The following is a 9,556-nucleotide window of genomic DNA, read 5'->3' as shown; positions in this document are numbered from 1 at the left end:
CTCAGGGGCGGGGGCCTCTCCCAGGCGCGGGGTGGAGCGGGCTCAGGCGCGGGGGGCGTCCCTGCGGGGGGCCGTGCTGCAGTGGGTCACGTGCAGCCATTTCACAGCACCTGGAGCAGAGTCTGGATGCGCTGCACTTGAGCAGCTTCGGGCTGATGGACACCACGCTGGAGGAGGTATTCCTCAAGGTGTCAGAGGAGGACCAGTCTCTGGAGAACAGTGAGGCGGGTGAGAGGTCCCCGAGCTGCTCGTCAGTCCTGCCCCCACCCCCGGGGCCTGAACCTGGGCTGGGGCTGCTCACTCTTCCCCTGTTTCTGGGGACCAAGGGCTCTGGGTGGGAACAAGGTGCCACGATTCCCTGCCAGGCTGACTCGGGGGTGAGGAGCTTGGGCAGGTAGGTGCCATGGGACTTGGGGCTCCCCATGGCGAAGTGGGGCTGAGGGTGGGTGGGTGAGCGTGGGGACTGGGGTCCCAGGCAGGCCTGAGCCCTGCTTCTCCCCTCCCTGGCCCCTCGGCCACGGCAGATGTGAAGGAGTCCAAGAAGGACGCACTGCCCGGGGCGGGGGGCCCGGCCTCGCCGGGGGAGGTGCACGCTGGCGGCCTGGCCCGGTGCACCGAGCTGGCACAGTCTCAGGCGTCCCTGCAGTCCGCATCATCTGTGGGCTCTGCCCGTGGTGACGAGGGACCCACCTACGCGGATGGCTATGGCGACTACCGTCCCCTCTTTGACAACCTACAGGACCCCGACAACGTCAGCCTGCAAGGTGGGGGGCGGCTGGGTGGGGCCGGGCAGGGTCCCTGGAGGGTGGCGCGGGGCCGCCTGCTCAGCCCCCACTCCCCGCGCAGAAGCCGAGGCAGAGGCCCTGACGAGGGTCGGCCAGGGCAGCCGCAAGCTGGAAGGCTGGTGGCTGAAGGTGCGCCAGTTCCACGGGCTCCTGGTGAAGCGCTTCCACTGCGCCCGCCGCAACTCGAAGGCGCTCTCCTCCCAGATCCTGCTCCCCGCCTTCTTTGTCTGCGTGGCCATGACTGTGGCCCTCTCCGTCCCTGAGATTGGTACGGCTGCCAGGCCAGGCAGAGGGACATCGGGGGCCAGCGTCCCACTCTGGCGGGAATCACCCGCTCGGGGCCTGGGCACTGCATCCGAGACCGGCAGGCACTCTGCGCGGCTTGTCTGGGACTCATGTCTCCTTGGGACCCAGACCCCAAGCTTGGACCCTAAGGGTCCTGGGGAGGAGGGACCTGGGCCTGGGGGCCGCTAGTAGGCAATCAGAACCTGCTCAGGCTTCCCCGTGCGCCCCTCCAGGTGACCTGCCCCCGCTGGTCCTGTCACCCTCCCAGTACCACAACTACACCCAGCCCCGCGGCAACTTCATCCCCTACGCCAACGAGGAGCGCCAGGAGTACCGGTGAGGCCGCCTGCCAGGCAGCCGTGGCGGCCCAGGGCTGGGTGAGGGCGGGAGATGGGCGGGCACCTCCCCACCCAGACTCACGCTGCGGGTTCCCCAGGTTGCGACTGTCGCCGGACGCCAGCCCGCAGCAGCTGGTGAGCACGTTCCGGCTGCCGTCGGGGGTGGGCGCCACCTGTGTGCTGAAGTCTCCGGCCAACGGCTCCCTGGGGCCCGTGCTGAACCTGAGCAGCGGCGAGTCCCGCCTGCTGGCGGCGACGTTCTTTGACAGCATGTGCCTGGAGTCCTTTACGCAAGGGCTGCCGCTGTCCAACTTCGTGCCGCCCCCACCCTCCCCCGCTCCGTCCGACTCCCCTGTGTCCCCAGAGGAGGACCCGCTACAGGCCTGGAATGCTTCGCTGCCCCCCACCTCCGGGCCAGGTATGGGCCCAGCGGGCTGCCGGGGGGGGGAGGCAGGGGAAGGTGCGGGCCTAAGCTGACGGCCCCTGCCGCGCCCACAGACAACTGGACGTCGGCGCCGTCCCTGCCGCGCCTGGTGCGGGAGCCCGTCCGTTGCACCTGCTCTGCACAAGGCACTGGATTCTCCTGCCCGGGGGGTGTGGGTGGGCGTCCACCCCAGATGCGGGTGGTCACAGGGGACATCCTGACCGACATCACTGGCCATAATGTCTCCGAGTACCTGCTCTTCACCTCTGACCGCTTCCGGCTGCATCGGTGAGCCGGGCGGGAGTTGCGTGCCGGCTGTGGGCGAGGGGGCAGCCCACCTGCTGCATGCCGGGCCTCACTGCCCCGCGCCCTGCCTGCCCAGGTATGGGGCCATCACCTTTGGCAACGTCCAGAAGTCCATCCCAGCGTCATTTGGTGCCCGGGCCCCAGTCATGGTGCGGAAGATTGCGGTGCGCAGGGCAGCCCAGGTGAGCCGTGAAGCCCGGGCCCGGGGTGCCCAGCTCTCGCCCGAGGTGGGCAGGAACCCACAGGGCTCTTAGGGCACTTCTGGGTCCCTCCAGGTTTTCTACAACAACAAGGGTTACCACAGCATGCCCACCTACCTCAATAGCCTGAACAATGCTATCCTGCGCGCCAACCTGCCCAAGGGCAAGGGCAACCCTGCGGCCTATGGTGAGCCTAGGCGGGGGGGTGGGGGCAGGCGGGGCCGGGGCCGGGTGGGCGCGGAGCAGGTCCCTGAGGCCGCCTTCCCCTGTGTCCTAGGCATCACTGTCACCAACCACCCCATGAACAAGACGAGCGCCAGCCTATCCCTGGATTACCTGTGTGTACGGGGGCAGGGAGGGCAGGGCTGCTGCTGCGGGACTCGGTGCCCGGCAGGGGCTGATGGCTGCCGTGCCCCCAGGCTGCAGGGCACGGACGTGGTCATCGCCATCTTCATCATCGTGGCCATGTCCTTCGTGCCAGCCAGCTTCGTGGTCTTCCTGGTGGCCGAGAAGTCTACCAAGGCCAAGCACCTGCAGTTTGTCAGTGGTTGTAACCCCGTCATCTACTGGCTCGCCAACTACGTGTGGGACATGGTGTGCCCCTCCCCGCGTGGCCGAGGGCGGTTCCCATTACCCCTAGACCCCTGCCGTCCCATGACCTTGTCTCCTGCCAGGCCCACCAGTTCTGGCCCCAGGCCCCCAGCCCTGCCCTGGGAGCCCTCACTCCTGCCCTGGGGCCCCTCACCCCTGCACCTGGGCCCCTTACCTGCCACTCCTGCTCTGGTAGCTTAACTACCTGGTCCCAGCCACCTGCTGCGTCATCATCCTGTTTGTGTTCGACTTGCCGGCCTACACATCACCCACCAACTTCCCTGCCGTGCTCTCTCTCTTCCTGCTCTATGGGTAAGGGGGAGCGGGCGGGGGAGTGGGCCTGGGGTGGGGGCGGGCCACCTGGTGACGCCTGCACCCATCCACCCGCAGGTGGTCTATCACCCCCATCATGTACCCGGCCTCCTTCTGGTTCGAGGTACCCAGCTCAGCCTACGTGTTTCTCATTGTCATCAACCTCTTCATCGGCATCACGGCCACGGTGGCCACCTTCCTGCTGCAGCTCTTCGAGCATGACAAGGTGGGGCAGGGGGGCCGCGGGGCACAGTGGGCAGGGGGGCGGCGGGGCACAGTGGGCAGCGGGACACGGCGGGACGGCAGAGCCCAGGCTGTGCCTGTGACCCCCTGTGATACCCCAGGACTTGAAGGTGGTCAATAGTTACCTGAAAAGCTGCTTCCTCATCTTCCCCAACTACAACCTGGGCCATGGGCTCATGGAGATGGCCTACAACGAGTACATCAACGAGTACTACGCCAAGATCGGTGAGCGGGGCGCGGGTGCTGTAGAGGGTCATGTCCCCAGAGATCGGGATTTGCAGGTGTGGGGGGAGCCCCCAGGCACAGGCCCTGAGCCGGCTGCCCCACAGGCCAGTTTGACAAGATGAAGTCCCCGTTCGAGTGGGACATTGTCACCAGGGGGCTGGTGGCCATGACTGTCGAAGGCTTCGTCGGCTTCTTCCTCACCATCATGTGCCAGTACAACTTCCTGAGGCAGCCACAGTGAGTTGGGGAGTGCCAGGAGATGTGGGGGCCATAGCAAATCGGGGAGCACTGGGTGATGGATGGCACGGCCTGCCCTGTCCCCACAGGCGAATGCCAGTGTCTACCAAGCCCGTGGAGGACGATGTGGACGTGGCCAGCGAGCGGCAGCGGGTGCTGCGGGGGGACGCTGACAATGACATGGTCAAGATCGAGAACCTGACCAAGGTGGGCCAAGCCCTGGTGGGGCTCCGGGGGGCGGGGCCCAGGTGGGAGCGTGTTTCCAGGCGGGGGTGGGGCCCAAGTGGGGGCGTGTTTCCAGGGGGGGGGGGGACGCGGGGGGGGCGGGACCCGGTGGGGGCGTGTTTCCGGGGGGCGGGGCCCAAGTGGGAGCGTGTTTCCAGGCCGGGGCGGGGCCCAGGTGGGGGTGCGGCCTGGCGAGTGCTTGGCCCTGCTGAATGGGCTGAGCCCTCCCCACGCCAGGTGTACAAGTCTCGCAAGATCGGCCGTATCCTGGCGGTGGATCGCCTGTGCCTGGGCGTGCGTCCTGGCGAGTGCTTTGGCCTTCTGGGCGTGAACGGCGCCGGCAAGACCAGCACCTTCAAGATGCTGACGGGTGACGAGAGCACAACGGGGGGCGAGGCCTTTGTCAACGGGCACAGGTGCAGGCGGGCGGGCGCCTGGGCGGGTGGGGTGACCGTGGCCGCCGGTGCTGATGGCACGGTGTCCGCAGCGTGCTCAAGGAGCTGCTCCAGGTGCAGCAGAGTCTGGGGTACTGCCCGCAGTTCGACGCCCTGTTCGACGAGCTCACGGCCCGGGAGCATCTGCAGCTGTACACGCGGCTCCGCGGCGTCCCCTGGAAGGACGAGGCGCGGGTGAGGGCGCCCGGGCGGGGAGGGGGTGGGTTAGGGAGGGGCTGACGGGAGGGGCGGGCCCTGATGTCGGTTCTCGCCCCCAGGTGGTGAAGTGGGCCCTGGAGAAGCTGGAGTTGAGCAAGTACGCCGACAAGCCCGCGGGCACCTACAGCGGGGGCAACAAGCGGAAGCTGTCTACAGCCATTGCCCTCATCGGGTACCCCGCCTTCATCTTCCTGGTGAGCCGGGATAGGGGGTGGGCCCGTCTGCACCCCCTGGTGAGCGGGGCCGGAGGCAGCGGGTTGGGCCACCTGGGGTGGAGCAGGCCGCCACGGCTGAGCCTGGCACCGCCCCCAGGATGAGCCCACCACGGGCATGGACCCCAAGGCCCGGCGCTTCCTTTGGAACCTCATTCTGGACCTCATCAAGACGGGGCGCTCGGTGGTGCTGACGTCCCACAGGTGTGTCCCTGCCCGTAGCGCCCCTCCCCGCCACACACAGTGCCCCGCCCCACCGTACCAGCCTGTGTGTCTGCCCGCAGCATGGAGGAGTGCGAGGCGCTGTGCACCCGTCTCGCCATCATGGTGAACGGGCGCTTGCGTTGTCTGGGCAGCATCCAGCACCTGAAGAACCGGTGAGCCGGGCCAACGGTGCCAGCGTGGGGTGGCGGGCTGTGCGGTCTGTGGCAGGTGGGGGATGGGCTGCCCTGGCGGCTGGGGACTCGGGGCCACAGGCCTGTCCCACAGGTTTGGAGATGGCTACATGATCACGGTGAGGACCAAGAGCAGCCAGAACGTGAAGGATGTGGTGCGGTTCTTCAACCGGAACTTTCCAGAGGCTGTGCTCAAGGTGGGTGGGGCCCCAGGGGTAGGGCTTTGGGGCCTGCTGAGCAGCCTCTGACCCCCGTGCCCCCCCCAGGAGCGTCACCACACGAAGGTGCAGTACCAGCTCCAGTCGGAGCACATCTCACTGGCTCAGGTGTTCAGCAAGATGGAACAGGTGGTGGGCGTGCTTGGCATCGAGGACTACTCCGTCAGCCAGACCACCCTGGACAACGTGAGTGCTCCAGGTCAGGGGCGTGGGGCCAGCCTGGGCTGGCCCCTGCTCACCCACCTGCCCCCGTCCGCCAGGTGTTTGTGAATTTTGCCAAGAAGCAGAGTGACAACTTGGAGCAGCAGGAAACAGAGCCACCCTCGGCCCTGCGGTCACCCCTGGGCCGCCTGCTTAGCCTCTTCCGGCCCCGCTCAGCCCCCACGGAGTTAAGGGCGCTGGTGGCTGACGAGCCTGAGGACCTGGACACAGAAGACGAGGGCCTCATCAGCTTCGAGGAGGAGCGGGTGAGCCGCCTTGGTAGGGTCAGCCTGGCCAGAGGGCTCGGGTTCTGCAAAAGGAGAGGTGTGGGGGAGGGCCGCCTGGGGACTTCTGCTGTCCTGAGCTCAAGGGGACAGAGGGATCGCTCTGATACTTAGGGCGAGGGTAAACACCGGAGGCCCCAGGCACAGGCAGGTACAGACCCACTGCAGACCGCACAACACGCTGGGAACTTGGAGGGATGTCCGAGGCGGGCAGAGCAGAGTAGGGGGAGCAGAGCCTGGGGACCGGGGAGAGCTGGAAACACTGCAGCCACCTGACCTGGCCGACAGACGCCCAGGAGGCTTCACCACTGAGGGAGAACTCCAGAGGGACAGAGGAGGGGTACCCAGTCCCACACCGGGGGTGGGGGCTGGGGGTGTTTGTGGACGCCCCCCCAAGCCCGGCCTGCCTACCTTCTGCCCACCAGGCCCAGCTCTCCTTCAACACGGACACACTCTGCTGACCACCAGGCGCTGGTTCAAGGACATGCAGTGGGGACAGAAGTCAGGCGGTGGCCGAGGCCCCACCCCGTGCCCCCAGTGCCCACCCACAAGGCCCTGGAACGGGAGGTCCAGGACCTAGGGCTTCATGCCCCCTCCAGCCCCTCACCTGTCCTCAGCCCTGCCTGAGGCCACTGCGCTGCCCTCCCCTGATTGTGCCAAAGGTTGGCCTGGCCCTGGGCTGCGCACACCCTCACCCTGCTCTGCCTTAAAGCCTTGGGGTCTGGCCGGCCCCTCGTCTCTGCCCCTTTCCAGCTCTGCCCGCCACCCCTAGGGCCACTGGGCTGACACAGGTCACCAGGTACTACCAGACTCTGCTGGCCGGGCCTGACCTCCTGAATGGGCTTTTCTCTGACCCTCAGTACTGATGGGCCAGTCTGGGGCTGAGGTTGGGGACTGGGGTAGGTCCTGTCCCCAGGCCCTTATTTATTTTGCTTTAGGAAGAGGCTTCCTCATCTTGCTGTCGTGCAGGGAGGCCCCCACCTGAGGGAAGCCGTGGGCGTGGGCCAGGGAGGGGCTGCCTCAAGGTGGTGGGCCGGGTGGCAGGAATGGAGAAGCTGGACCCACTGGCCGACAAGGGGCCAGACCCCCTCCCCACCCCCTCCAGCTGCCATTGCTCTCCCTCCCAGCTTGGCCCCCTGCACACCCACCCACCCGGGAGCCGGACCTGTACACAGCGCACAGATGTTTGTTTTAAATAAATAAACAAAAAAGCCCATGCAAGCCTGCGCATGTGGAGTGGGGTGTTGGGGTGAAGACGGGCCCCCTTGATGCAAGTTTATGGTCTCTGCCTCACAGGCACAAATGCAGTGTCCCCGAGCGCTGAGCCCAGAGTGAAGGGAAGGTGGCCGGGTTAACCAGGAGGGGGTGGGGCCCCTCATCCCTCTAAACAGCTGTTGGGACAGAGGCAGGGACTGTCCATCACTCCCCTCCCCTGCCCCACCCACACAGCCTGGACTCCCTGCCTGGAGGCAGGTCCTGAGTGGGCCTCTTTGTGCCATGTTGCCCACCCTGGGGGTGTGCACTCCCTGCCACCTTCTCCCCAACCCCTGGGACTCAGGGCCCACTGAGGGCCCACAGGCCGGCTCTGTGTGCTGGGCTGTATCCATCTCATCCAGGATGGGGGGCTTGCAGGACGAGGTGATCTCTAGGCTAAGAACCAAGTCCAGGAGGGAATATCAAAGGTTGGGGGCAGTGTGGAGGCTCCCAGGAATGGGGGGTGGGGCGCTCCGCAGCGATGGACCTGGAGACAGGCCACAAGGAAGGGTCCCAGAATCAGCACCCCTCGAGCTTGGCCGTGGTCAGTCTCCCAGCAGAGACCCGTTCAAGGGGACTGGAAGGGACACAGAAGACTCCCCAGGAGGATGAAGGGTCATGTGAAGAGCTTGTTTCTCAAAACCTTTTACCCCAGTGGGGGGTGGGCTGCAAAATGGTGGTTTTCTTTTTATTCTTTCTTGTTTTAAGATTTATTTATTTATTTATTTATTTAGAGTCCGGGGAGGCGCCCAATAAAGATTTTTTTTATTGTGGAAAAATACACTTAACATCTACCGTTTTAACCCTTGTAAGTGTACAATTCTATTGCTGTCATTTTTACGCTCAAACTATCCTGGATATGGCCAGTGGGACTCCTGCATGGTGACTTCCGTGTCCTTTCAACTTGTCCTGGCCATTTCTTTTGGAGACTTCCTTTCTGTTACAATGTCCAGGTCTGGGGTGCCTGGATGGCTCAGTGGTTAAGCGTCTGCCTTCAGCTCAGGTCATGATCCCAGGGTCCTGGGATCAAGTCCCACATCGGGCTCCCTGCTCGGCAGGAAGCCTGCTTCTCCCTCTCCCACTCCTCCTGCTTGTGTTCCCTCTCTCGCTGTGTCTCTGTCAAATAAATAAATAAAATCTTAAAAAAAGATTCAGCCATTTTCCAAGGAGCCCTGGTTCCTCTGGGCAGAATGGTATTTGGAACCCCTGTCTGGACTCTGGGTGGGCTCACCTGGCTCTCTCAGTGGGCAGAGCCAGGAAACACATGTCCACGGTCCTGCCACGACCCCCTGCCGCCGCAGGGCCCCTCCCCGTCCCCCTACAAGTCTGTGTCTCCTTTCAGAACAGACTGTTGAACATTGCCATGAGGGGCCCCCAGCCAGGGCTCAGGAGAGAAGTGTGGCCACTGCATGGATGAGGCCAGGTCCAGCAGCTCCTGGGACTGCAGGCCGAGAATGCCCCCCACCCTCCCAACCCCCGGAAGGAAGGGAATGGCGGCCGGGCGGCGGCAGGGAGGTTTGCTTCGGGCCCTGCGTAGGTCAGGGGCCAAAGTCGGTGACTGTGAGCTTCTGGTCTCATTCATTTAAAAACACTGCCTATGAAATCATGATAGGAAATTCAAAAGGTCTGAGGACGTCCTCTTGGCTTTTTTCAGAAGGATAGGAGCAGACCCAGACGGACACATACCGATGCAGTGTTTTTCAGCTGGGTCGGTTTTTTCTCTCACTGGTCTTGGTGTGCTACGGCTGTCGAAAAGTACCACAAACTGAGCAGCTTAAAACAACAGAAATGTAGGGACGCCTGGGTGGCTCAGTCGGTTCAGCGGCTGCCTTCGGCCCGGGTCATGATCCCAGGGTCCTGGGATCGAGTCCCACATCGGGCTCCTTGCTCAGCGGGGAGCCTGCTTCTCTCTCTCTCTCCCTCTGCTTGTGCTCGCTCTGTCAAATAAATAAAATCTTAAAAAAAAAAAAAAACAGAAATGTATTCCTTCATAGTCTGGAGGCCAGAGGTGCAAGATCAAGGTGTGGGCAGGGCTGGTTCCTTCGGAGGCTGTGGGCAAGGGTCTGGTCCACACTCTCCCAGCTGCTGGTGGTTTTCTGGCAACGTTCCGTGTTCCTGGCTTTGCAGACACCACCCGACCTCTGCCTCCATTCTCGCGTTGCGCCCCC

The 9,556-nt window shown here is 64.4% G+C and overlaps 1 protein-coding gene across 2 annotated transcripts in view; it reads left to right on the top strand.

Annotated features, from left to right (window-relative positions):
• The window catches only part of ABCA2 (ATP binding cassette subfamily A member 2), a 21,427-nt gene extending 13,027 nt beyond the window's left edge, over positions 1-8,400 (top strand). For both annotated transcript variants that reach the window (XM_032398830.1, XM_032398829.1), the window contains 24 exons: positions 108-228; positions 525-764; positions 847-1,053; positions 1,304-1,406; positions 1,507-1,826; positions 1,907-2,120; positions 2,215-2,320; positions 2,414-2,525; positions 2,616-2,676; positions 2,758-2,932; positions 3,126-3,241; positions 3,320-3,467; positions 3,586-3,709; positions 3,814-3,946; positions 4,036-4,153; positions 4,409-4,587; positions 4,659-4,800; positions 4,884-5,018; positions 5,137-5,240; positions 5,321-5,413; positions 5,526-5,628; positions 5,698-5,835; positions 5,910-6,116; positions 6,560-8,400. In XM_032398830.1, coding sequence (XP_032254721.1) covers positions 108-228; positions 525-764; positions 847-1,053; positions 1,304-1,406; positions 1,507-1,826; positions 1,907-2,120; positions 2,215-2,320; positions 2,414-2,525; positions 2,616-2,676; positions 2,758-2,932; positions 3,126-3,241; positions 3,320-3,467; positions 3,586-3,709; positions 3,814-3,946; positions 4,036-4,153; positions 4,409-4,587; positions 4,659-4,800; positions 4,884-5,018; positions 5,137-5,240; positions 5,321-5,413; positions 5,526-5,628; positions 5,698-5,835; positions 5,910-6,116; positions 6,560-6,595 — 3,435 coding nt within the window. In that variant the 3' untranslated portion in view covers positions 6,596-8,400. The remainder of the gene's footprint in view (positions 1-107; positions 229-524; positions 765-846; positions 1,054-1,303; positions 1,407-1,506; positions 1,827-1,906; positions 2,121-2,214; positions 2,321-2,413; positions 2,526-2,615; positions 2,677-2,757; positions 2,933-3,125; positions 3,242-3,319; positions 3,468-3,585; positions 3,710-3,813; positions 3,947-4,035; positions 4,154-4,408; positions 4,588-4,658; positions 4,801-4,883; positions 5,019-5,136; positions 5,241-5,320; positions 5,414-5,525; positions 5,629-5,697; positions 5,836-5,909; positions 6,117-6,559) is intronic.
• The last annotated feature ends 1,156 nt before the right edge of the window (positions 8,401-9,556 follow it).

Source organism: Phoca vitulina, unplaced genomic scaffold (genome assembly GCF_004348235.1).
Source record: "Phoca vitulina isolate PV1807 unplaced genomic scaffold, GSC_HSeal_1.0 scaffold121, whole genome shotgun sequence".
Lineage (NCBI taxonomy): Eukaryota > Metazoa > Chordata > Mammalia > Carnivora > Phocidae > Phoca > Phoca vitulina.
The sequence above is the reverse complement of the archived record's forward strand: the minus strand, read 5'-3'. Positions and strand labels throughout refer to the sequence as shown.